Source organism: Nesoenas mayeri (genome assembly GCF_963082525.1).
Source record: "Nesoenas mayeri genome assembly, chromosome: 1".
In the NCBI taxonomy this organism is placed as follows: Eukaryota; Metazoa; Chordata; class Aves; order Columbiformes; family Columbidae; genus Nesoenas; species Nesoenas mayeri.
Window position 1 is genome coordinate 75859182 of NC_137541.1, and position 27087 is coordinate 75886268.

The window sequence follows — 27087 nt, forward strand, 5'->3', positions numbered from 1 at the left end:
AAGAGATAGCATGATTTCTATTGTGAGTCTAGCTAAATTTCTATTCCCTTCTCCGCTGTCACTGACCTCTCAGTTCATCTGATAACAATAGAAGTCAGTGTACAAGTGTGACAGCGCCCTGAGTTCTGAATGTGGTTTTTATATCACAGCAACATAGTGTGTTTCCAAGGCTTTAAGCAAAGGAGAGAGGGAGAACGGGGGCATTGCTCAGAACTCAGGGAGAGCCTGGAGCCAGCATCTTGCAGAGCACCAAAGAGACCGGCTCTGAAGGCTCCCATGCCCACAGGAGCTCAGCGAGGCTCGGGACCCGCCGCCCCATGCCCGCAGGAGCTCAGCGAGGCTCGGAACCCGCCGCCTCCCTGGGAGCCAAGGCACAGCTATTCAGCTGCTCTCGGCAATGCAGATGCTGCCTGTTCCTGCCTGAGTGCCCGTGGCTGCCTCCTGCTGTGGCAAGTGCCTTGCTCCCGTGCTGAAGCAGAGGCTCCCGCTGAACACCCTTCAGAAGAAAGCAAGCGGTGTTTTCTAAAACCAGGGTGATTTTTGGTGCTCTTGGGGATCAAAACGTGACACTGCAGCACAGTGCCACTTGCTGCGCCGCCCCGAGGAGCGGCTGTTGCTGTAGCTGAGCAATTACAGAATGAGACTGGAGGAGCCCTAATGATCCCTGCAGAAGGGAGCTGATTAGTAGCTTGCTCTGGGAGAAGGGTAAACCAATTCATCCCTGAGCACTCCTCAGATTTTAATGGAAATTTCATTAGTTGCTCTTATTTATTACCTGTGCAAAAATCAACAATACTATGATAATAGTAGCTCTTGCTGCAATTAGGGCGAGTTGTGGTCAGTAGTTGTGATGCATGAATCATGCTTTTTGTTACCTATACTGGCAAACGAATTGATCTTTTGGATCTGTTTCTTGGTGAAAAAAGAAGTCTCCAAAGATGCCTTTCTCAAATCTCCCTTTCTCTTCTATGCAGGTACACTCTCTCCGTTGTTTTCACTCATCCTGTGGATAGCAGTGGCATTTTGTACAGCAATGCTGTTTTTCATCTCCAAGCCTGTTGGTATTCGACCCTTTTTGGTGTCCGTTATTCTCAGGTCTATATACACTATAGGGCTCGGTCCTACCTTGATACTTCTTGGTGCTGCTAACGTAAGTACTTAAAAAGCAAGCAGAATTTCCCTTTCAGCATAAGCAGAAATATTAAGGATCTCTTATTAAAAAAAAGCCCTTGATTAGAGTTGTACAAATAACTTCTTTTTCTGGTTCACTGGTTAAGCTAAAAAAAAATAGATCATTTCCAGTCATCCTGAAACAGCAGTATCAGCAAAGTGGGAAGCTAAGAAAAAGAGCTGTTTTGGTTTTGTACATATGCAAATATTTTAAAAATAAAAACAGTATGAAATTTAAAGAAATGTTGCTGAATAAGCGGAATCAAATTTAGATTTTTCTCATGTTACAAGACTGTTTTTCTCTACCAATATGCTCAGCAAAATTGACACAAATTTGTGAGATGTTTCTGTGGGCTTAAATATGTTTTTGAGAAGAAAAAAGTTTTCAGAATTAAAAAAAATTCAGCTGTTTTCCAGATCTCATTAACTTAGACATGAATATGTTTGCATGTTTGCTGAGCTTGGTAAGATATACAGTCATGCTCACAAGTAATCTCTTTAGATTTCTGCCTGACTGTTACAGCTCCAATTCACTGTAGCACAGGGCAGCAAAGTATTCGGCTATTCACCACTAGCTCTGTGCAAATTTCACGTACTTAAACCTACCCAGACATATAGTCAAAGGTAAGGGCTAGTAAGCAGCATTTGCCCATCTTAGATTTCTGAAAGAGAAAACATGTCGAGTCCTCATTGCTTGTCCTGGACTACCAGACAGATGAGATTATCCCCTTTCATATTTACTTCTGCGTGGCTGTTCTTGTGCAGGCAAAGCTCAGGAGCAATGGAGAATGTGATGCTGTTGCTTAAATGCTATACTTCAAAAATGGCCCTAGTTTGTTTTGTTTTTTGGTAGGAATTTTATATAGAAAAACATGATCTGAAGGAAATGGTAGATCTTACACATCCCACACACACTTTCTGTGGTGTTACTATTGTTCTCTTTATAGTAGCATGCCCAGATGCTGTGATGTGGTCTTGGGTGTAAATTCAAAAACCTGTTAGGAATTCATTCCTCAGTTGTTTTTTTAATTCCTTGTGACATTAATCCCACCCTACCAACCCACTCAGCTTCACAGTGTAATGAGGCACAGGACAGTGTTAGAGGGGTGATGTACTTCCCCTTACTCTCATGGGCTCGTTCGCAGCGTGCCCTGGGAGATGGGTTTCTCTCATCTTGCTCCGGCTATGAGAAGTTCATCATTTAGTCAAAGCAACCTGTCTAGACTTTTTGCATGCTGCAGCAATGCAAACAATAAATAACAGGATTTTTCTGGTGGACTAAACCCAGCTTTTTTGTCTGCCCCCCACAGCTTTGTAACAAAATAGTGTTTCTGGTGAGCTTTGTTGGGAACCGTGGAACTTTCACCCGTGGCTACAGAGCGGTCATCATGGACATGGCTTTTCTCTATCACGTAGCATATGTCCTGGTCTGCATACTGGGCCTCTGTGTGCACGAATTCTTCTATAGTTTCCTGGTAAGTATGTGCTTCTGTGGAGGGGAAAACTTTGCAAAAATAGAAAATACCGTTACCCATGCAGCTGTCTTCAATTTCTTCCTGACAATCAAGCCAAATAGTGTATTTTTAGCATGCTGTTGTGCTGCTGCCCCTTAGAAGCTGCTGTTTTCATTAAAACCTGTTTCTGTTACCTACTTTATCTGTTTTAGAGTTGGAAGTTTGCTCATTTCTTTTCAGACAATCATCATACAGCCCACTCCTTTCTCCTGCCCTCCCCCAGCATACGTATATTCTGTGTACATTGTTCCTGTATGTAGTGTCAGTCGCAATCCTTTTGGGACAGGAGTTGTTCACTGGTGTGTGCATCATACTTATACCAAGGGATCTCACTCCTCAGTTCATCTTGCAACCCTAATAACAACAACAACAAATTATTTATATATTTATATATATATATATATATATATATATATATATAAAACTTGGGAAATAGGGATGGCATGGCTCTGGTGTAGCAGAACGATTCATCACTTTAAATGTATCCCACTTTCATTTTCTTTTGTTGCCATTACCCAGATGGAATGCCTTTTTATAATATGATACAGGTGCAATGAAAATGAATCATGCGAAATTATGCTAAACTCAGCTAACTGTTTCGTTCATGCTGAATAGCAGTAAAAGGTGTTTCACCCCTCCTGTTTTCTAATCCTTTTGCTTTATAGTGGAGCATGTGAAACTTGTAGGGAGACTGACTAAATTGTGGTAATTTACACGGGTTCACTTTCCTGTTGTCTTTTTCTCAGCTTCCTGTGAATAGTGGTGAATTCCCAGCATTTCACAGAGGTGTGTTAAGCACATGAAAATTTTCAGGGATTCAGTCCTTACTCTGTTGAGTCAGGTTTTCCAGGTCTTGAGACTAAAGTTGGCTTTGAAGTTTGGGCAGCTTTCAAAGGAGCGAAGATTTTGTGGTTGTAGCTGCAGGACCCTTTTCAAATGGCTGTAACTTTCTTGGTTAAAAAAGGCACAGCAAACTATTTGTTACTTCTTCAATAAGTAAAGTGATCCATACCTTAAAATACTTTCCAAAGTGCCAAGTAGTTTAATAAACATTTTATGTACTTACTTTTTTCAGTGACTCCTATTGACAAATGTCCATGATTCTTGGATGTTACAATTGCCATTCCCAGGTTACAGCGAGGTGTTCACTTTTTAGTGGAAATGTTCTAAACTCTAATGCTTGTTCCTAATTTTAAGCTTTCTCATGTATGGAATGGATGATAAGTCTTTCCTCTTCCTTCCTTTTTTATTAATTCTTTCACAAGGCTGTGGATTTCAGATCTTGTGAATTGTGACTAATACCTTCTTCTGTGGACCATTTTGATAAATCATAGCATGTCACTTTATATCTGTAATCTGTGTGTTTTGAAGTGGAAATACATACCTTATAGATAAGGTCCAAAACACTATAGAACGTAAATAGAATTGTAAGAGAAAAAAAGCGATAGTTTTTTGAAAAGCTCTTATCATGTTTAATTGCTATTTTAGGCCTTTGACATTTCAAGTAATAATATCTTAATGTAAATTTTTCTTTAAATACCAAGAAAACATATAGTGCAGGGTGCAGAAGAATAGAAACAGTGTAGTGAATTTAACTTTGTCCTAAAAAGACGTGGCCTTAATCCATGTACTTGTGAGTGACACTAAAATGATGTCATAAGCTCAAAGAAACAGTTTACAGACATGTAATTACTTACATGCATGAGTGCATTTTTGAGTTGCAACCCATGCATGCTTATCAGATGGGATATAACATGAAAAATCAAATTGGAGATGTAGATCCGTAGTATGAAGACACTGGGTTTTAATTTTAATTTAGTCTGATTTTGAACATGAGGAAGCAATGGATCTTGCTAGTAACCATTACCCAGGGCTGGATAAGGCTCATATATAATGTAAACCTTGTAGGTTTGGATTTTGCTATAATCTGTCTTAAAATTTAAAGTTCTGTGCTAAATTTCTTCTATAAGCATGCCTAGCTCCCACTGAAATCAATGTGAATTTTGTATTTATGAAGCTAAGAATTTAGAACGTGTCTAGATGTACGTTTCAGTAGTTCAGATTCTTTTCCTATGAAACATCTATATATTGCCTCATTTGTATTCATTTTTCCTCTACTCTGTGCTTTTCCCAGCTGTTTGATCTGGTGTACAGAGAAGAGACGTTGCTAAATGTGATAAAAAGTGTCACCCGGAATGGTCGTTCCATTATCCTCACTGCAGTGCTAGCGCTCATCCTAGTTTATCTCTTCTCCATCATTGGGTTCCTCTTCTTGAAAGACGACTTCATCATGGAGGTTGACAGGTTGAAAATCAGGACCCCTGTTGCAGGTATTGTTTTTTATATTAAAATTTGCTCCCAACATATACATTTTATGTCTGCCTAACCTAATTTTTGTCTAAGGAAATTAAACTTTTTAATTTGTATCTGTGAGAGCAGAGCTAACCCCATATATCTTAGGACTCAATTACTCTCTGGGTAAAATTTAATGTGTATAGGGTTGTTTTAGACTAGGCTTATCTGTTAAAATGCTAAAATCTAACACTTATTTTGTTTACTATGTTTTGGTTTTGAACTTGTGCTAATATGAAAAAGAAATCTGCATTTCTTAAGTATTTGGAAGAGCAACTCAAAGTGGATTCTCTTGCTTCTCATCCCACCTTAAAAGCAGCTCATAGTATTTTCTGTGTACTGCATGAGGCTTATGATCTTAACATGTTCAGTAGATGTATTCATTTGATTACTTTTTAAGCATCATCCAGCAGACATTTATTACAGAATCCACACTTCTGCTGCTTGGAGACTTCCTGGAGCATCTTTTAAATTCAGTGTGAATTTCACAGTTATCACCATTAGTGTATAATCTTGGCTTCAGTAAAATCAGTGGGACGTTTTTAACCAGTTTTTAAAAGGCCAGGATTTCAGCTTTCTGGAATGAGAGATTTTACCGATATGGGTAGGGAGTTACAAACTTGCTTTGCTAGAAAAAAGGCAGGTCTGCTCTGTTGAGATCTTTGTGTATGTTGCCAACCAGCCTGGCTGGGAGCGTGGGCAGAGAAGTAATTGTCTGCATAGAAATACGTGAGAGTAGCTTCTGGTTAAATTCACAGAGCCACAGTTTTCCCAAATACTGAGCAGTTCAGACTTGTATGCAAGCACTGGTGGGATCCACCCCGGACTGTGTCCCCTCAGCATTTGCCAGCCTTTTCCTAAAGTTTTTATTTCAGGACCTAAAGCACAGAAACAAGGCAAAGCTCATTCAAGACTCGTGGGCATGGTGCACTCATGTAGCGGCTGAGATACTATAAGGAAAAAAGGAACCCAACAGATTTCTTTAACACACCTTGCTTTTTTTGCCACTGATCATCTCAAAAAGGCTAAGTGGGCTTATATTTGACTTACCATTCATTTTTGGGACAGAACTTACCATTTGTAAGGCTACACGCAGTGCTCGTCTGATCCAGTGCAAGTAGTTCTTGTGTATTTGCGTTTCTTCTCTTGGGTTCTTGGCAGATTTTTGTGGTGTGGATATATTCTTGCTGGCTTTATACATTGCCATTCCTGATCAAAAACTCATCAAGAAAATATGCTGGTGGAACTTTATGCATCTCAAGACAAGCGCTTTAAATTTTTTCTTTATCAAGTAGCACAAAGAGAAAGTCGGAGCGGACGTTTTCTGTGTTACACAGATTGTTTTAGGCTGTTACTTTGGTTGTATGATTTTGCCTTCATTTTTTTCTCCTTAAACCTTTTTGCATCTCTGGTTTGAAATGCAGAAAATTGTTCAAGATGCACAAGGTAGAATTGGTTTGATAAAATCAAGCTGATGTACACATTTACCCACTTTGGGAATGTTAAATTAGTGTTTTACACAAACCCATACATATTTACAAATGAGTACCAAACTGTGTTATAACCCTTGAAAACTCTTAAATATTCTACAGTCAGGATAAATGAACATCAGCTGGGTGTCCTTCTTGTCAGCTTTTGTGAATAATTTATCTAATGGTTTTAAAACTGACATTATTTTCATATCTGACAGTTGTTTCTTGCTTTGAATATATTTTGTTCTAACCAGAAGTAGCAGCATTTGATGTAGGTTCATTAATTTCAGAAGATGAAATGGGAATGGCTGTGATATACAGTAAATATAAAACTGTGGTTTTGTTCCTTGTGATTGCTTTGAGCTGCTGAGGCAGACTGAGGAAGGAGGAATCAGTAGTACAATTTGTTCTGCTTTTTCTTCTCAACTTTTCAAATCAGTTATTCATTTCTAGAAAATGATTTAAAACTTTGTATCAGTGCAGTATCTGTCATTTTGTCAATATCCTGCTTTTTCCACAGGTATTGGTGAAGTCCCCACTACAACCCTTACATCAATGATGGGAGCCTGTGCAAAAGAGAACTGTTCCACAAGCATCCCAGTTATTAACCCAGGTTAGTAAAAAAGTTCCCCCAAACTGATGATCAATTAGAATTGAAGGATTTGTGTGTTTGTTATTGTTGTGGAGACTTTTGCTAGTGTTACGATTGTTGTTTTAAGTCAGAAGTGCTCAGCTTCTGCAAGGAAGTAGCTTAGTTGGCAACTTGTCTTTAATGTGAGTGCTTCCCACACCTGATTTCCAATTTCACTGGCATTAATTTGGTTATTAAAAGAGCTTGCTGAATCATTATGCTTGAACATACAGGTCACTTCTTTCCAGCTGGCTTTACTGAGAGAAAAAGCTTGCTGCTTCTCTGCAGCATCCTCACCTGCACGCACTGAGCCACTATTAGATCTGTTTAGGGCCACATAAGTTGATCTTAACAGTGTAGCATGTATGAGCAAGCTTTTGTGTATACTTCTTACATGCATCTAGGCCAAGGTGGTAGTGTAGCCAGAGGACCTAAGAGCCCAGATTCAGGATCAGGTTATTGTGTCTTAACAGTGGCTCAGCTAAGCACAGGCAGCAGTCCATCTGTGCATTCTTAGTTTGTGACAAATGCAAGGAAATGCAAACTGTTACAAGCCTTGCTTGTGATAGGTAAGTTGTGTGGGTTCATGCTTGTGACATGTGAAAAGCTCAATTGCTCTGGTTCGGCAGATGAGTCCACCTGGTTTTACTTTGATATCTGAATCTGATCTGTATGTCAGAAGGACCTTGTCAGCTTTACATATGCTCAGTTAACGTGAAAGGTCAGACTAGTGTATCCTGTTGGACTAGTAACCAGATACCACTTACCACATATAGGGTTAGGAAGGATTTTTTCCTATATCAAGCTGATAGTGCTTTTCCTTCTTCTGTAGTTTGAGACTACAGGGTCACTTGGGAGTTTTGTTGGCCAAATGCACTGCTGAATGGGGAACCTTTGATGGTGGTGCTACTCCATCTCTCTTACTCTCTTCCTGTGGCACAGGCCAGTTGTGGCTGCTCTTTCACTACAGATTTTAAGTTTGGTTTAGTGTGTTGTGGCCTCTGCAGTGTGTGTGGATGGTCTATAGCAGAGGTGTCAAACCAGGTAGGAGTAGTTACATTTATACAGTCCTAAAATGACATTCACCCCTTTAAAGGCAACCACGAGGCTGATGCAGCCCCCAGTGAAAATGAGTTTGACACCCCTGCCAGGCTTCAAATATTTACTGCCACTGTTAGCTGTGATTGCTAGGGGTGGAAACTGAGGACGTAAGTGGTGCCTTCCTATTCTGTGTTCCAATCTAACACTGTTTCACATGCTTTATTCTTCCACTACTAATCTTTGAGTTTTTAGAATCAAGGGTTTCAGGGAGAGGGCTATAAAAGTAGGCTTTTTCTCCCCAGCTGGTGTGTAAGCAGACCTCATAAACAACACGGAAAGCTGTCTGTCTAGATAGAGAAAACAGTCTAAGGGCTATTGGCAAAGCTGCTGTATTCAGAGTAATCAGTCAGTCAAAAGAGATGCAGTGTGGCTTTTGCCAAGCTCTTTAAATGGTAAAAATCTCATGTTTCTTATTGTTTGAATAATGTTTCTTTAAAATTAAACAAGAATGAAAGGGGGCTATGCAAAATGTCTAACTGCACTGTCACTTAATTTTGGAGAAGTTTTATTTATCTGGTAGCATTAGAAAAACAACATTCAGCAAGAACAGTTTTGCTCATCTTAGCCAGTGAATCACCTGTCGAAAAATAGTGCTCTACCTTCTCTCTTCTCCTGAGACAGATCTCTCATCTGGTAAAAGTGTGAGTGTGGTGGAATGCAAAGATGTGAGATTTGGTGGGATTCATGTTGTAGCAGCATGAAGAAGTCCACAGCTGTCTGTAGGAAACATTAAATGTTCCCAATGGCATCTCAGGTCCAGAGTGGAGACATAAATACGTTGCTTTTTGGAACAGATCACTGCTAATCATTTGTTCTGATGAGACTCTGCTTCTTCCTTGAGTTTCAGTGGTTGAGCGTGTGCTCAGTCACTGCTTGTGCTAGTGAGGGAATTGACCGGGAGCCAGTCTGCTCTGCTCAGGGAGCATCTCCTGTCTGCAGCCTGCTTCCTCACTGCTGCGCTGAGCTGCCAGCATAAAAATATTTTGTCTCATCTCCCTCAGGGTCTCCCATTCTTCACTCCAAAGTCATTTCCATATCACTTAAGTGTTTGCCTGGTAAAGTGCTTAATCACCTAAAGAAACTTCACATCCTACATACAGTACCTGGCTCTTTGTGCTGTATAGCCCCTGAAGACCCTATGCTAGAAAGAGAAACATATATGTTTGTAAAAGGGCACGTTTTTAAAGACTGATTCCACTTCCAAGCCTGGTACAGCTCTCTGCAAGTTCAGCTGGATCCATGCAGACACACGTGTGTCTCTCCTGCTGGTGCTTGTGTTGGAGATCAGGCCAAGAAGCCAGGTAGCTGTGGGCCATCAGATGAAGATTTTCGAAGTAAATCTTCCTATTATCCCACTTACTGCCCTGTGATTAACATTGTGGGGTGGTCTTAGAGCTTAACCTGCATTACCTTTGAATTAAACTTTATCAGAAGCCCGTCTACCCAATGCAGTCTAGCCACTAATGGGCCACTCACCAGGTTGGAGCTGGTTGCAAGTGAAAACCCCCTGAACCTCAGTTAGTGTTGGCATTGGGTCCTTAGCAACATTTCACTCTACACATCCACCCCTTTTTTTAGCGTGGGCATAGTCTGTGTCGACAGGCGCTGAGTCCAGACTGTGAGTGCCGCTGAGTGCCGGGGCAAACCAGCTGGGGCAGAACATGTGCCCGAAAGGTTATCCAGCTCCCAGACTGAAGAGCTCCTGCTCTTATCTGTCTGCGTCTGGGAGTGGGAGTAAACACAGAGATGTCTATGCACTCCACACAGTCTACATTACGGCACAGGAGGTTTCTGCCAACTTCAGGCTGCCTGCTGGCTGATTCTCTGGCAAAGAGCAACCTGAGCTTGCTCTTCTTTCTGGGTGCAGTGTGGGATGCTGATTCTTTGTGTTGTAAGATGTGCCAGTCAGCTGATGAGTGGTATCTTGCATCTGGGCTTGCTCTGAGCTTGCATCTTGGTGGACATGGAGAGTTGTGAGTTAGGTTTTCTAGCACATAACTCTCTCTGGTGTTGCAGCTGCCCATCCACAGCTCTGGTTTATCCTCACTGTTCACCAAAATCTGACCATCTGCTGCTTCCAGTACCTGATCCTGGTCATATGAACAGTGAAAATCTTGTTCTGAAGTTACCTAAAGGAAATAGAACCTGTGGCTTGTATAAAGATCTTTCATTTATCTTGTGGATGATGATCTTCTCAAGCACAGATATTAGCTCAAAAAACAAAAGAGATGGAGTAGTGTTTGGGTGAGGAAATAAAAGGTAGGGTACAAAAGCAGAGGAGATCAGTTGGTATGACAGCTACTAAAAAATGTAAAGATGTAGCAGAGAAAAAAAAAAAGACTTTATTGTTTCAATCCTTTCAGTTTCAATATTTAAGCATTTAAAAAAAAATCTGGAGTTATTAGTGGCAGTAGTGTCTGCAATGACTGTATAGTTTATCAGGGAAGTCTATCCTGATGTCTGCTTTTGCTTTTCTTTTTACTTAAAGATCCTTAAATCAGGCATTCTTTCTCATTTAATTTGCTTGCATAGCAAAAGCAGTGGTGGCAAAGGCAGCAGATACCAGCTCTATTCTGCAAATACCAGTCGTGATGCATACACCTCAATTTGGGAACCCATGTTTTAAATCCAGATTGCTTGTCTGTAATGTGAGCGCTTTCAGTCAATTCAATTTATCAACGTCTGTCTCAGTCCCCCAGATGTGGCGGTTTGGGGCTGTTAAATACTATCGCAGCAGGATTTTGTTATTTATGAAACTACGTTACAATAAGCGCGTGAAGCAAACCAAGTGAGAATCTCTGCCTTCATCACTCAAACGTGTCCCAAAAGAAAAAGGAAGTCAGGAGAAACGGCAGCTACAGTCCTGACCCTTCCGTGCAAGCCAGCAGGACGCAGGGAACAACTCAAGCAGGGCTCTTCAAAAGGAGGCTGTTGCTGCAGCCGCAGCATGGGGGTGAGCGCGTGGTGGGAGGAATTCTGGCCGGGGTGGACAAAGTTCCCCCAGGGACTGGTGTTCCAGCCCAGCTCCTCTGCACGTTCAAATATCTCCTGCACAATAGTACCCTCTGTGGCTCGGCCAAAACCGCGCAGCAGCTCTGCAGCAGAGATAAGAATAGAATCCAAGTTTTCAAGCTGAGGTCAGGGAGAGTCTTTCATTTAATGTATATCAGACCTGCACTTGGGCACGTGTGCTATTAGAAAGATCATGGGCAGATTTACTCGTATAAAAGCCAGCCCCCCCTTAATGATTTGAAACACTAGCATGACTTGGCTTGTACATGAGTAGGTAGAGGAATGATTTCACAGGAAGACAATCCTTTTACGAATGTGCTTCTAATTCTATGTTTATATTGCTTCTCCTGTATGTGTCAGCTGTGCACGTAGGAGGCTCACTGAAAAAACAGTCATGCTGAAACCAGTGGGAGAGCTTACAAGGAAAAGGGGTGCTCCCCTGAATAGAGATGGCAGCTCTGGGTCGTTAACAGAGTTACTGGCAGGAGAACTGCTTGGGCTTATCTCTGCCTCTCTTCAGGCTAAGTATGCCTGATGTGCCTAAGCATGTCACCAGCAGTGATGTGCAAATCGATAGGGAGGATCAGGGAAATTCTAGCTGAAGAATGTGAAAGGCAGATGTGTATTGCAGTTGCTCTCTCTAATACAGGATTGCGGCTTTGTTCGATAAGTGATTGTTTGATGCTGTGGTTCCTAAAGCTGCTGCTCTCTTGTTTGCAGGTGAAGAGGAGGAGGATGGAATAGAAAGGACCTGTGACACTCTGCTCATGTGCATTGTGACTGTATTAAACCAAGGCCTGCGAAATGGTGGTGGTGTGGGAGACGTGCTCAGAAAGCCTTCCAAAGATGTAAGTGTTCTGGCTGAGGAAATGCATTACTCTCTGTGCTTCTCATGGATGCCAAAGTCAGTTTTTGGAGGTTATAGACGCTATTCGTATGTAGTCTGCTCAGTTGATTTATCCATGTAATTTTTACATCCCAGATGGAATATTTAATGGGAAGAGCAAAACTTGGTGTGATGAAGACAGCTGAAGAAAGGAACTGTGGGTAGTTGTTTACCCCTTCTGGAAAACTGGAGGGTATCGTAAACTTCCAAAGGCTGCTAAGAAGTGTTACTGGATTGTATCACTTTTCTATAACGTTAGGAATTACAAATGCAAATTCTGAAAGGGCTTGATTGATGAGCGTATGTCAAGACTCTCCATTGTAGCACATAAGGTGTATTTTTAGCTGAAATTCAGCATGGCATCTGCCCAGGAAGAGGTCCTATTGTTTGACTGTACTCAACTAGCATTGAAGTCAAAACAGAATTTCATATATCATGGTATATGTCCTCTTCCAGAGATTTCCTCCAAAATTCAGTTCATTTAACAAGTACTCATAATATTTGGGTGGTTATATGCATTTTTATTGAAGTTCAAAAGGGACTTCATAAATAAAGACAATCTAGCAACACTTTGCTTGGTGGCCCACACCATACATAACACAAGGATTAAATACATAAATAGGATCTCAGTAGGGTCTGCAAGAGTCCAGTGAAAAATAACTGAGATCTGGATAGAAATGCTCCTTGTGCTGGTAGTAGGAATTTAGTCATGTCTCATAGACTGAGAGGTTCTTCAGGAACCACAGTCCATCTCCCTGAAGTCTGTAAACACTTACAGACTTTGAAAATGACCCTTGCCATTTAGCATTTATTTAATTCTACCTATGTTACGCTAATATGGAAGTGCTTTACAAAGGGTAGCACTATTATCCCAATTAATGTGTGGAAAACTGGGAAAATCAGTGACTTCCAATTCAGTGTCATGGTAAAGAAAAGGACTTGGGTTTCCTGTTCCTCCTTCTTACACTGTCTCCTGTTTGCCACAGAACAACTTTGCTATTTTTAGATGTGTCAGTGGTAGTCCAGTCCAGCCTTTGCAAGAAGGGAAGTAGTTATGATGTAAAAACAAGAGCATGATGAAATGGGGAATATGAGCACTTCATGGGGGTGTGCGTGTGCAGGTTGTGTTCCCGAAAGACACGAGTCTGGTCTGCTGGCTCAGAGCCAGCGTACAACCGTGTGACGGCATCAGCACTCTGCTAAAACCATTAATGTGCCCTGCTTGGGCACAGAGTGTGGTAGCCTGGCCTTGACATCGTGCAAGCGTGCTCCCCGGGTTTCCAATTGTTCAGCATGCAGACGTGGCATCAGTCTGGGGTATTCCACAGAGACATGCTGTAAGCATGTCCCTGCGTACCACGAGGCGGTACTCAGAGCAGCTATCATTGCTCTCAGTGGGTACTAGAAGCTGCATCTCCCTCTTTCTGTGCTGGCAAGGTAATTATCTTCAATCGAGCACTATGCAAATGCATCTATACTGCATCCAGTACACACGCTAGTCTCTTCTTCGTGCTGTGTGAGACACCATAAAGGACAACAGGAGTCCCAAAGCAATGAGTACATGAAGCCAAATTTTCTTTGCTGAGTCACATAGGTAGTCCCTCTCTGTTTATGTAAGGCTAGCAGAATTTGGCGTATGAAAAGAAAGATGTAAAACTTTGCTTGATGTAATGTGAAAATGTTTAATATTTCAGAGATGTGCTATTTTTATGTCTTATTGTAACCTTATTATTGTTTCAGGAGCCCTTGTTTGCTGCACGAGTTGTTTATGATCTTCTGTTTTACTTTATTGTCATAATTATTGTTCTAAACCTAATCTTTGGAGTCATCATTGATACATTTGCGGATCTCAGGAGTGAAAAGCAGAAAAAGGAGGAAATACTAAAGACAACGTGTTTCATCTGTGGTAGGTGTTACTTAGCTATTGGGGCATTTGATGGGTAAAGGACTAAAATGAACTTTTCAAAAAATAATACATTAACCTAAGGGGTGGTTGTCTTCTACAGAAAGTCTATAAAAATGTCAGAGTTTGGTTCCAAATCTATTCTCTCTCAGTAGCAAAAAGATTTAGTTGAGGAGTTAAAAGCTAGCTCTGCTAAGAGATGGCTTCACAGTCTCCACCCAGGATCTGGGGAGGAAGAGCCATGTCTCACACTCACATCATCACCACTAATGGAGATGGTGCAGCTGCTGACTTTATTTCACAAAGCGTAATGCAGATGAAAGTACAGCTTGCTATTTCACAGCACAGTGCATTCCAGAAGGGTAGCAACAGTAAAAACTGCCTGTTTCAGAAGGTGATATGAAACAGGGAACAGAAGAATTAAAAGAAAATTAAATGAAAATCATCCTCACAAAACCCACAGATAACTCACGCTTGTTTTGAGGTGCGTTCACAAAGAGGACACCCTAGGGGACATTAGAAGTACCTTCTTTTTTTGTAGGCTGGGTGTCGTTTCCATGGTTGTACTGACAGGGATGAACGCTGTGCAGAGCACAACAGCTTTAGTGTCTGTGGAAGACTCCACAAGAGATCCAGGGAGGAAAGCTGTAACACCGAGGGAAGCATCTGTGAATCCTTTCTCACTGTGGTATTCTTCTTCAGAGATTTGATCTGTCACAGGAAAGCAAAATAAAAAATTCTTATGACTACAGCTCTGTAAGACTGAGTGATTACAAAGCTGCAGAGACTTGCCCTCACTGCTAGGTTTAAGCGCACAAACAGTCCCACCACAGCTTAAGTGGGACTGTTCACGTGCTTGATGCTAAATATATGCATAAATCTGTGCAAGATCGGGACCCAGATTGCACGCTGTGTGCTTACCAGTATACATTTAGAAAGAATCAGAGCCAACACTTGTAAAGCACTTTATAGCCCTCAGCGTACAAGGCACTGTAAAACTGTAACATATTTATTATATTGTTATTGTTATTAAGAGGAAATATCACAAAAGAGAATAAACGCTGTGCTGAAAGAATTCTGTCAGGAATGCCTTCTGGCCTGGTATTTCTTGCCTGGCAGTTACTGTATGCAGTTATAGCTTTAAAATTAGGATCCTTCAAATTTATGATCCCTTAAATTAAGTTAGGTTCCTTTCACTAACATGTTTAAGAGATTTGGTGATTTTTATGTTGAAGTTTATTTTTTTGCATTATGTTCGTGTCTTTTCACAGGACTGGAGAGAGACAAATTTGATAACAAGACTGTTTCATTTGAGGAGCATATAAAGTCAGAACACAACATGTGGCATTATTTGTACTTTATAGTTCTTGTCAAAGTCAAAGATCCAACTGAATACACTGGTCCAGAGAGCTACGTGGCGCAAATGATTGTGGTAAGTCAATTTGGGCATGTGCTTTATGGAACTGAGAGATGCTCCTTGCAGCTTGACCAGAGAATATCTTTCTTTTTCCCTCTCTCTCAACAATAGGAGGCATCGATCTGTATTTTTAAAGATCTTTTCACGTGTCTTACACCGTCTGCCACAAAGCATAGTCTGAAACATAATGAAAAAGATGAAGGCACAGGCCATAGTCTCTGGTTTGGTGTTTGTGCTCTCATGCTCTGTGGGTTCTGCTGCTTCATTAGCCAAACCAGGGGCAGAAGAGCATGCATCGTAACATCTGCTGCTGCTCTGGCTTTGTCCAATATCTCTGGGCTGCTGTCCAGAAAAATAACGTCTCCTGCTGAACAGTGAAATGCAGGGTCAGTGTTGAGGGCTAGTGCTTTTTCTCCTATGACTGCTCTGAACAAGCTGTTGAAAAGACCGCGAAGAGCTGCCGCAGGGATTTGAAGAGCTACAGAAACTGCCTCATGAAGCAGTGAGAGTACAACTTGCATTCAGAGAGAGAAATTTGATGACACTGGGGCAGAGAGATGGTCGATTACATTTCATTTCCAGCCTGCCACCAAAGAGGGTTTGTTCTGGTGAGAGAGGGGGATGGATTATCAAGGCTGCCTGGCTTGAGGCTTCATTTTTGTGGAATTCTTCCTTCCTATTGGGATATTCTGGTGCAGCATTTTCTTCCCATGGACTTCTGGCAGGTATTGCACTGCTCAGGGCCTGTGCCAGGGTCTGCGGTTGCAGAGCTAGCATATGTCTGAATCCCAGAGGAGGGTGTAACCAAATGCGCGTCATGCTCTGCTGTTTATGCCCTTCTGAGCCACATTTCTTATTGAGAGTATCTGCTCTGTTATAGAATCATAGAATAGTTTGGGCTAGAAGGGACCTTCAAAAGTCATCTAGTCCAACCCCCTGCAATGAGCAGGGACATCTTCAACTAGATCAAGTTGCTCAGAGCCCTGTCCAGCCTGGCCTGGAATGTCTCCAGGGATGGGGCATCGACCACCTCTCTGGGCAACTTGTGCCAGTGTTTTACCACCCTCACTATCCTTCATCGAGCCTTTGATTATACATACTACCCAGCCTCACTAGGGAAGTTTTGGGTGACCTTTAAATCCTTAGTTTAGCCAAGAGAAAGATGCTTCTCCTTTAACTTGAGCTGTCTTCAAGTCGGTCACCTGGTTTAAATTGATCCCAGCTCCCTGTCTTGTCAGTGCAGAGAGCTGGGCCATTTATCCTGCCCTGAGGCAGGTGTCTGGGATAGCTGGGGTGACTCACCCTGGTATTGCTTTTCTCACTCTATTGAGAGCCTAAATGATTAGTTTAGACAAGATACCTAATTGGGAGCTGGCTGAAGTTGGAGGAGATGACTCCCACCCACTGAAGAACTTACCTTGAAGAGTGTGGCTGGTGTTTAGACAGGAGTGCACGCTTGATTGCTGGATGAAATGGAGCTTTTGTAAATGCTGTTACCACTACGTGGGAAGGTGGTGCGGCAGGTGATGGGAGTTGAGTATTCCGATATGGGGAAGCAGCCTACGTCCATGGACATTTTGATCACCCAGCCCATTTGTGCTGTTAGGCAGTAATGGATCTACACTTCTGTAGTATGATGGGTGAGATAGCAAAACTAAAGCAAATGCTTCTATCTTATGTTCCATTACAAGAAATTATTCATACTGGCAAGTCGTCCTCTTACATGTGAAAATATTTTATCTCAGAAATGCACTTTAATTTGTGAAGTCAATAACGTTTCCAGACTCTAGGGCCTGTCTCATTTGTCTATTTCTTCTCTACTCCTCTTCCTCTCCCTGCAGTGTTTGTGTGATTTTAAACTTTGTGAGTATGTGCGTTAAGCATTAATGTTTAATTCCAAGGAATACATTAATATTCATAGTAAGTGTATTCATCCTGTGGCAACAGTGGTTTGACTATTCGGATGTAATTCACTAATGTATTTTACATTTGCATTAATGGTGGGAACTCCTGTTTGAATATCTAAAATATTAACAGAAAAGCACCAAAACACATGTGACCTCAAGCACTGAACTGATTTCTCAAAGCCCCTGTTCCTCCATGGTGGAATGCTTGTGGTTTACATTGTTAGCAGTAATCCATATTTGGGGATTATTAAACCCTCTGAAGGATGTCTTATTTTTTCCACGAGTACATATAAAGTTAATGGTTGTTCTGGATTATGGGAGAAGTACATATGGACCTGGAAGTGTAAAGCTTACATGGAATTGAAGAAGGAATGGAGGAGTGGGGAAAAAAAAAGAGAAACAAATGTTTGAGGAAACTACAAGTGGCTGGTGTGGGACTAGTAATTGTATCTTTGTGTAGTTTAAATTCCCCAGTTCAAAATCTAGGGAAGGCGTGCTGCAGAAATACCAGTTCTGCATAGCAGAAGCAATTGAACTACTTAAGTGAACAGAAAAGGACTCTTTCTCTTGGAGCCAGAGAGATTGCAAGGTACAGGGAATATTAAGAAATGAAAGAAAATAGTCTGATTGGAAGAGTGAAGTATTCTGTAAGTATGATATTCAACTGGAAGAAGAGATATTAGAGATACAGCTTTGCTTATGACCAAGAGTGAAACGGAAAGCACTCAGAGGTAGTTTTGGGCTGTCAGCTGGATGAATGTACATGTTTGGTGTGTTTCAAACACACCATGATAGTAATAAACGTAGCAGATGAGATGTACTATGCAGAAATTCAGCCTGAGCTATGGGTTTTGTCCTGAAGACCAAGAGAGAAGCCAATTCTGACTTTGTGACAGGCTAAAAGCTGATGCTGGGAGAGCTAACCCTGTCACTGGTAAGAGACCAAGTTCTGGTGAGGATCTGGCACAAGAGAAGCAGACTTCAAATTAACCTTTCACAAGGGAACTGAGGCTTGCCAGTGGAACTGACTCATTGTTGGAGGAGGCTGACTGGGGGCGTAGGGGAATGTCCCAAATATTTATAAAAATAGGGTGACTGGAAGAACAAGGCAGTCTGGGGACCTCTTTGAAAGTGGGGGAGGTAGAATGCAATTTTATATTTCAGCTGATACAGAACATGGCTGAAAAAAACTCCATGAATCATACTCCTGGAAAAGCTCTCTTAGCTCTACTAGTTTTTATTATTATTAGGTGTGCCTTTTATAGCTGTTTGTGAAGGTTTAACCAAAGACAAATTCTGTGTTTTCACAGCCGGATTACTTAGAGAGAATTTCTACCCAAATACAATCTTCAAGGCTCATATCCATCCTTAAATATATGTAGGTCAAAATTTTGGAGTATGCTGGAGTAACTTGAATAGAAAGTAGAGTTTAACTTCGAGTATCATCCTCACTACCCCTACAACTGTAGTTAGGAACCAATTATTATTTGTACTTGTCTACTGCTGCCTTGCAAAGAATTGCAAAAAAGTCACATTGGAGTGCTTATCAGTATTAATTAAGCACCAGGGAGAACATTGGCAATTTCTGATAATCTTGTCTCCATTGCCTTGATCCATCAGGACCCAAAAATATAATTGTCTGTATTATGACGGTCCATCTTTTTTATGTATCATTTGTCCAGCAAACAGTGAAGCATCTGGTTTGAAGGCTTGCTGATAGCACAACTGGAAAATCCAGTTTTCTTGTTTTGGAATATTATTTAAAAGGCCAGGTGTGAAGAGAAGCAGGAATTATTTACACATCTAACTTTGCTTTCCCAGCTCAAGAGAGGGAAAGAAACTTACAGATGATGCTGTAGACACCCTTCACTCAAAGGCAATATTTTTGCAGGTTGCCAAGTACACTTGTATTTCTGCTCCAGGGGTGGCTTGTTTCAAGGCATTCCCATTAGTTCACATGTCTCTGGCTTCAAAAGACCTTATAGCAGAGGAGGACTTTTGCTTTCTACCTCTGGACTGTGGACATGTCTGTTCCTCGTGATTTAGATTTCCCCAGCAGCTCTGTATTTGCTTCAGTGCTTAGCATACAGCTCTGAGCAGTGACAGAAGTAATCAGTAGCCATCCAGCTTTCATAAATCAAGGTATTCTTTTTTCTTCTTCTTTTCTTTTCTTTTTAGAAAAAAGCATCAAGCATAAAGTGTATTGCAAAACAACACACAGTTTATATACCTCTAGCTTTTCAGACAGTTACTTTATGGAGATGTTGGTAGGAATAAAGCACTTCAGATCTTCCAGAGATGCCCATTCTTCTTACACACTATCTTATATCAGTTATCAGGTGAAATATTAATGAATATTAAATCAGGGCAGTGGGTGTTATTATTTGTTTGTTATGCAGGCTTCTTTTATAAAGTCATACAGGTATTATACAATAACCAGAAAGACATGAACTTTGAAAAGCTGGCTACATGCCTTGCATTTACATTGAAAACCTGCATGAATGATTCCCCTATTGAATTTTCATTCCTGCAGAAAAAAACCTTCTTATCTGACCCATTTGACCAGAAATACCATCCCTAGCAAACCCAGAGAGATGCACATAACTTGTATTACATCGATACAGCAATCTTTGAATGTTCCTTGTGTCCATTTGTCAGAGGAGACAGTTTAATGCGATAACTAGAACAGTGAAGGTTAACATGTGGATTTTCAGACTTCTCTTTTCAGAGGTACAGTTTGTGCATGCAGTTTTCACCTAAGCTTTGGTAGCTACAAATAGATAAATGGAGGCAAAAAATATAGATGACTAGTTGCTGGTTTTTTTGCAGCAAAACAGGGAAATATGAATTAGCCTATGATTTGTGCCTCTATTCATTTGCAAAAAATAAAAGGCTATTGGCATAGTAATTAAATTAATTATTTTGCCCATTGGAAGAATGACAGACTCTAGCAAAGGAAGCCCTAAAAGTTTTGTTCTCGCGTGCCCTGTCCACAGTTCTTAGCAAGTTTCATAATGGATGTTATCAGCATTAGTACTACCTGTCATAACTACATAATTACAGCACCTAATTATATTATTACTTATTTACTCTAATTATGTAATTGGATGTAATAGGTGCAATTACGTAACTCCTCAATCAACCAAAAACTGCTCTAAAACCAGCCTGTGTTCATAAGAGTAAAGGATACTGCTGTGCGTTAGACCATCTCCCTGAAGCAAGGCAGTCTTTGGTAGGAAATTAAAGGGTCTGTCCTCCTGCCATCATGGTCATTGGGCCCTTGAGCTTTTATGCCATGATAGTATCATAAAAGTATTCCTTTAGATCTTGTTTCATCTGCAAATGTATCCTCCTGGAATGGCAAATTCCTTATATGAAGTCTTTCTTCAGGCTACTCAGGATCCTCACATCTTCACTGAAATCAAAAGCAGAATTCCCATCAGCATTAGAAGGACAAGAGAGAAGAGACAGGTTGAGCAGCATCGGCCTGAAAGTCTGAACAGTGATTTTCGTATTCAGTTCTTTTAAAGGCACTTTTCTCTCGCAGCTATGGCCTGTCATTGGTAATGTGACAAAATATTTTAACTACTTCATTTTAAACATTTCAAAATTTCATTTTGAAGGTGTCAGCTTTTTTAATTATCAAATAAGATAAGTATTTGGCAAGATGCCTTGGCCACTTCCATGTCATGAGGAAAAATGCATTCCCCATTTTCAAAAAATCTAGGTGTGTGGGGTTTTTGTTTTGGTTGTTGTGGTTGTTGTTGTTTGGTTTGGTTTCATTTAAAAGAAAAAAAACAACACACTGACATTTGAAAATTGACCTGAATTTAGAGCTCCCTTGAGCTGGTACTGTTGTCTCTCTTCTTCCTACCTCCAGCCTCATGGTTTTGCCTTCTTTTTCTATTAGATACCCAGAAGTGGGTATTAAATTCAAAAGCGACACTGGGAATAATGCCAAGTGAGCCACCGAGAAGCCTCACAACAGCTGTCACTCTGCTCAAGCTGTGTCCTGGGCAGTGCGAGCCCTTTTCCCTCGGCATCCTTCCCTCTCCCGCCTCGCTGCTCTGCGTTTTGCCACGCTCCCACCTGAGGAGTGGAGGTGTGATGTGAGCCCTGGCAGCAGGGAGCTGCTCCCTGCCTTCAGGTCTCCACAGTGGTGCTGCGACATCCTGGCCGAGGTTGCTTCGGGTGGCTGTGACCCCGCAGCGTCACAGCGGGGACAGGGGACAAGCTCCCTCCTGGAGCCGGAGTTGCTTGCGTATAGTCCCTGGCACACTAGTGTGTGGCCTGCAAAGCGATTTGTGTTTTCATTTTAGGCAACCCCAGGAGAAGTAGCTGACTGTCAAAACAGCAGAAGTGTGAGCTAAGCAGGGCCTGCGGAGCCGAACAGCTGTGGGTCAAGAGCTGGGCTGCCCGTCCTTTTGCACTGTGGGGCAATGAGAGGTTGTCCGAGGGTTAGAGAAGGTGTTGGCGTTTCACTGATGCCAAATACTGGTGCACACCCCCAGCATGATGTCCAAGGTATTCTGTGGCCATCCCTGAGCAAAGCATGGGTGTCATGGTTTAACCAGAGCTAGCAATACAACCACGGTAGCCTCTCGTGTACCCCATCCCCATCTCCCCAAATAGGGGAGAGAATAGAAAGGGAAGGAGAAACTTGGATTGAGATAAACACAGCTTAATAAAATAACAAAATACTAATATGCTGCTAGTAAATAAATATATATAAAATAGAAATAAAAGATACTCAAGTCAATTCCTCATGAACTCAGTCCACACCGAGCAGCCAGTCCCAGGAAGCGGCACCCAGTCCCAAACAGCCAGTCCTAGAGAAAGAAAAAAAAACAACAAAAAGGCAGAAGGGCCCAGAGGCCTCTGCAAGATGGCAAAAGGCTGAACTAAATGTCCCAAACCAAACTCCCCCAGCTTCGACAAAAAGAGTGAAGAAGAACACGAGAGAGAGATGAAGCATGACACTAATGGGATGGAATACTCTCATTGATCAGTCTGGATGCCAGTCAAGCTCTGCCCCATCTATGCCCCACTTCCTCGATGTCTCATACCTGTGGGCAGAGCGCTCAGAACAACCTTGACTCTCAGACCAGAGCAATTAAGAACATTAACTCTGTTCTGAGGTTTTATCTGCTTGTTCTCAAACTAAGTCCAAATAATGACCATGCTAGCTATGAAAAAGCAAGGTTTCTAAGTGCATGAAGAAAATTAACTCATCTTCAGTCAAACCAGCACACATGGGGAATGCACATGCTAGAGGGGGGCAGGTCAAAAGGAAAGACAGACAGGTGAGCTGAAGGCAGTGAAAAAGTGCTGTAAGGAAAGAGGAAGACTATGCTGAGAGCAGGCGGGTAAGGAGAAGCAGGGTTTGTGGAACGAGCTGTTCTTTATTGCTGTCAACTCTTGTCAAAGAATGTAATAAAATAATATGTACTAAAGGGCTGTTGACCTCAGCTCTTAAAATATAACTTCTTTGGAGAAGAAAAAAGTACTGTCATCCAGGGTTTTTCTGTTCTTGTTATCTATCGTCTTTTTGAATTTTAGAGGCAAAGGTTTTCTCTACTAATTTTTATCTTTGTTCTATAGATATTACATCCGAGGATTGCTAGTTACTCTACGGGTAGAGAGAATGACCTAAACCAGAGAAATGTCAATCAAAGGTGACATTAATTCTGCAGAAGGGACACTTGGGTTGTCAGGAAGACAGTCCGGGTGTTTTTCACATGTACTCTGATGATTCATCCTAGATGATTTAAGAATTTTCCTCTGCCAGATGTCCACCATACCATTCTGTTGCAATTAACCACAACAATAGCAGAGGGGGAAGGACAAGTGATGTGTTTGTTTGTTTGTTCGCTCCTGAGCTTCTGCAGTTCACAGCCCAGAGTACTAATGTGAAAATTGGTGGGCATTGAAGTCACGCCAGTCTGAACTGCACTGGTTTTGAGGAGAGGACATGGTACCAATTCTGCTGCCTCTTTATAGGTAGGATAATATCAGCAGGGAGAAAGGGCACCCAGCTGATAGGGGTGACCCCTTCAGCTGCTACAGCTAAATCTGCCAGGGACGGTGAGCTGTGGTTCTTAAACTGGCTTACTATAAATAAACGGTATTTTTAAGGCTTCTTCATTATCATAAATTCTAGTTCAACATAAAGTTTCTGATCTGGCAACACACAGACTGGAAAATGCTTCAGGACTTGTGCATACAAATGCTCTGCTGGAGTGGGGCAAGGAGTTTATAACTTTTGGGAAGCTAATAATACTCCCATTGTTAGGTCTGATTTATTTTACTTTTTAAAACTGGCCTTCCTCCAAAACCTAGCAGATGTTATCAAAGAACAACTTGCAAGGATGAGATGTATGTACATATTAAGCCATGCAACTTTTTCTTAATTACTTTTAAAAGACTGATATGATGCATGTCACATTATGAGTAATTACTTACCATGGCAGTAATACCAAGAGCACAAAAGCTGGCTGCTAAGTAAGATCTGAGGACTCTCTGACAGGCTAATTTCCTAGGAAATACAACATCGGTTTTGTCTGCAGCTGGATTTTCATAAAATAAGCAATTAAAGAAATATGCCTAAATAGAAGATTTACTGCTCCCGTTTTTTTTTGTTGTGCTCAAAATAGAAGAGCAAAGGAGAATGCAGCTCTCTGTGTCCTTCCATACAGATGTGGGCCCTGCAGGAGTTCAGGGCTTCGGTTTAGGTGCACCAGGTCCCACAGAAAGTCCTTTTTCTGCATCAAGGCCTGCCTGACATTCACAGAGGATCTCAGAGCTTTTGAGTGGTGATACAGAGTCACTAAAATAGAGCTGGAATTGTGCTTCACACAGGTTCAACGACTTTGGGTATATGAGGGGAAGTCCCTATCCCCTCACAGACTCAACCGTTACCTACTTTTACATTTACAGATTATATTGAGGCATTGTTGTTTTTCCTGCTGCTAGGTATTGAATTATTTTTCTATTATTGCTTTTCCTGTTGTTCAAAAATAGCCTTCATTTCTGTAGGTAGTCCATTGCTTTTTTTTGCTTCTCTGTACAATTTTGCCTCTACATCATTTTCTCATACAAGTGCTGAACACCTCCCTCTCCACTTCATAAAATAAGCAATTACAGTAACGTGACTAATTATCTGATTTCCTACTCATTTGTGTGTTGCTCAAAGCATGACAAGTTAGCATCACATGAGGACCACGCATCTTTGCACAAAGCTCCTATTCTACAAGAGAGCTTTGCATCTTCTTTTCTACTCCAAGAGCTCTGCATCTACCAGAAATTGACTCTTTGGTCCACCATAAATAATTTAGTAGGCCTGCTTGGCTAGGTGATATGTGAGGTGTGGGTAAATAAAGAGAAAGGTGAGCTTCATTTAGTATGTCATTGTAAAAGCCTGAAGTTTAGTGGCTTTAAGTTTATATACGTTCTTTCCAGACAGGCAAAATTAATTATCCTGTTGCTGCTTGAATGGGAAACTACAAATCTCATCCTGCCTCCTTAGAAATGATGCCATTAGCTGGAGCGGGAGAAAGATTGATATCAGCGGCAGGTGCTGCAGCACAGGCAGATTTGCTGTGTGCAGTGAGGATTTGGTGATAACCTGCATCCCTGACTTGGTGAGGGAATGGCCACGGCATTGCACAGTGCCCTTGTCCCTGCTGCTGCCATGTTCAGCCCCTCATGTTCTTGTGAACTTGTTAGAAGGGATATGTCCCAGCACCAACACAACCTTTTTTCCTTTAAAATCACTTCTGAATAAAAAAGACGTAATGTAATTGCAGGTTACAGAGGGGAGGCTAAAGCTCCCCAAAAGTATGTTCATTGAGATTTGGGTGTTTTCCCCCCAGGGTCTGGGAATCAGTGGTTTCATACTACCCAGCACTAGTCTTTTTGGACCCTCTGTTATTGTGGCTTAGCTGTAAGCTTAGCTTGATTTATTCTGTGTTTGAAAGATTTGGCCACCTGTCTGTTGAGCAGTACTTAGGGTTCATAGACTGATTTTGCTATAAAGATGGGTTCTGCCTTGATAATACTCTGTAGTCACAGCCTTCTTGTCCTGCTTCCAACTCCAATTCATTCAATTCACAAATTAAAATAAATGAGCCGAGTTGGGTTCCTGGTTGTTTGTTTGTTTGTTTGCTGCTGGCCCTAAAAACTCGAGGAGGGGTCTGGACGTGAGGCTGTGTTCCTTGAAACTTGCGCTTCCCCACGAACGCGGAGTGGAGGTGTTCCAGCTGGAGCACCCTCAAGCCAAGCAGCGCTGCTGGCAGGACATGGGTTGTGGTTCCCCGCTGGAATCCGCTCCTGCCTTGACCTGCCAGAGAATGGAGCTGTTCACTTTCCAGGCAGTTTGCAAAAGCCATCTTTTATCCCTTTGTTAAAGAAGCATGTGGCCTGAGATGGAGCTGTGTGTGTGTGGGCAGACCTTTCCTCTGTGATTTCCAGTGATGGAAAGGCTGTCCAAGGCACTGGATAGGCACCTACTGTCGTGCTTAAAATCCTGGCGGAGCCTTGATTCTCTTGGGACTGGCTGTATATGGATTTGCTTAATGAATGAAAACTGGACCTTAGCTGGGGTCATCAACAGAGATAAGAAGTTCAACCCCAGAGGAACAATGTGATGAGCAGATCCCAAGGCGTGTAAACTGAATTAATTTGATTTGGCATTATGGGAGAAGCAACAAACACAGAACACTTCAATGCTGTTCGAGAATATTATTGCAACATTTGAAAACAATTATTGTTCTTTTTATTACAGTGGTACTAAGCTTCTGGCTTCTTGAATGGGAAAGAGACTCCAGAATTGTCCACAGCCAAGGCAGATAACTGCAGATGCTGGGGAAAGGAAGGACTGTGGGTTTGCCCAAAGACATAAAAGCAATTAGTAAAAGCATGGGGCGATCAGTTTGAGGTTGTTGCCTTACCAGGAACAGCATTTAAGAGTAAATAAGCGTAACTTTGGACAGACAAAAAGCATAATGATGAGATTCTGCAAAAAGTAAACCAGGAAAAGGCTACAAAAAATGTAGTTTTGGTTCTGAGTTCCCACAGTTCAGAGACAGCAAGATTTGAGAGAGTTGGGTGCAACATTAGTGTGAGCCTGTTTTACAGGGTGTTACAGATATGAAGTTACTTGTTTTCTACCTCTGTTGTGGGAAGAAAAATCCACCAGCCCATATTACTCTGCATGGATAAGTTTCTGGATTTGTATGGCTTTGGTCTCATTGTGCCGTTTATCTTCTGGGATCAGCTTCATGAGATTCACATCAGGTTTTTCTATTTGATTGCAAGGCTAGTTCACAGGATCTTCTCTCTTTTTAGCATGGTGGTTGTGTATATGATAAAAAGCTAAGATTGCATCATCCTTAATAAAAGGGAAGATATATAGCCTAAAGAAATCGAATTAGTTGTAGAGAAAGAAATCAATCAGGTTGGCAAATTGTATCTGTGGGACAAAGTGCAAAATGTTTGTTTCATACAGTATTTATTGAACAAATTTGTTGAGAAGATAGTTAAAAATGCTCCATGGGAAAAAAAATGGGAACCATTTTGTTCATTTTAAATGACATTGATGTATTTTTTACATCATAAAAATCTTGCAATATTACCAACAACAACCCCTGATAGAGTACTTTATACAATTGCCTCACAGGGCATTTTGAGATAAAAGTATATATCGGAGATTGTAAATCGGCTGC

The 27087-nt window shown here is 41.5% G+C and overlaps 1 protein-coding gene across 3 annotated transcripts in view; it reads left to right on the forward strand.

Annotated features, from left to right (window-relative positions):
* Positions 1-27087, forward strand: part of ITPR2 (inositol 1,4,5-trisphosphate receptor type 2) — a 266577-nt gene that overhangs the window by 226746 nt on the left and 12744 nt on the right. For all 3 annotated transcript variants that reach the window (XM_080342096.1, XM_080342097.1, XM_080342098.1), the window contains 7 exons: positions 975-1150; positions 2481-2645; positions 4819-5014; positions 7029-7121; positions 11973-12100; positions 13879-14044; positions 15313-15473. In XM_080342096.1, the coding sequence (XP_080198222.1) occupies positions 975-1150; positions 2481-2645; positions 4819-5014; positions 7029-7121; positions 11973-12100; positions 13879-14044; positions 15313-15473 (1085 nt within the window). The remainder of the gene's footprint in view (positions 1-974; positions 1151-2480; positions 2646-4818; positions 5015-7028; positions 7122-11972; positions 12101-13878; positions 14045-15312; positions 15474-27087) is intronic.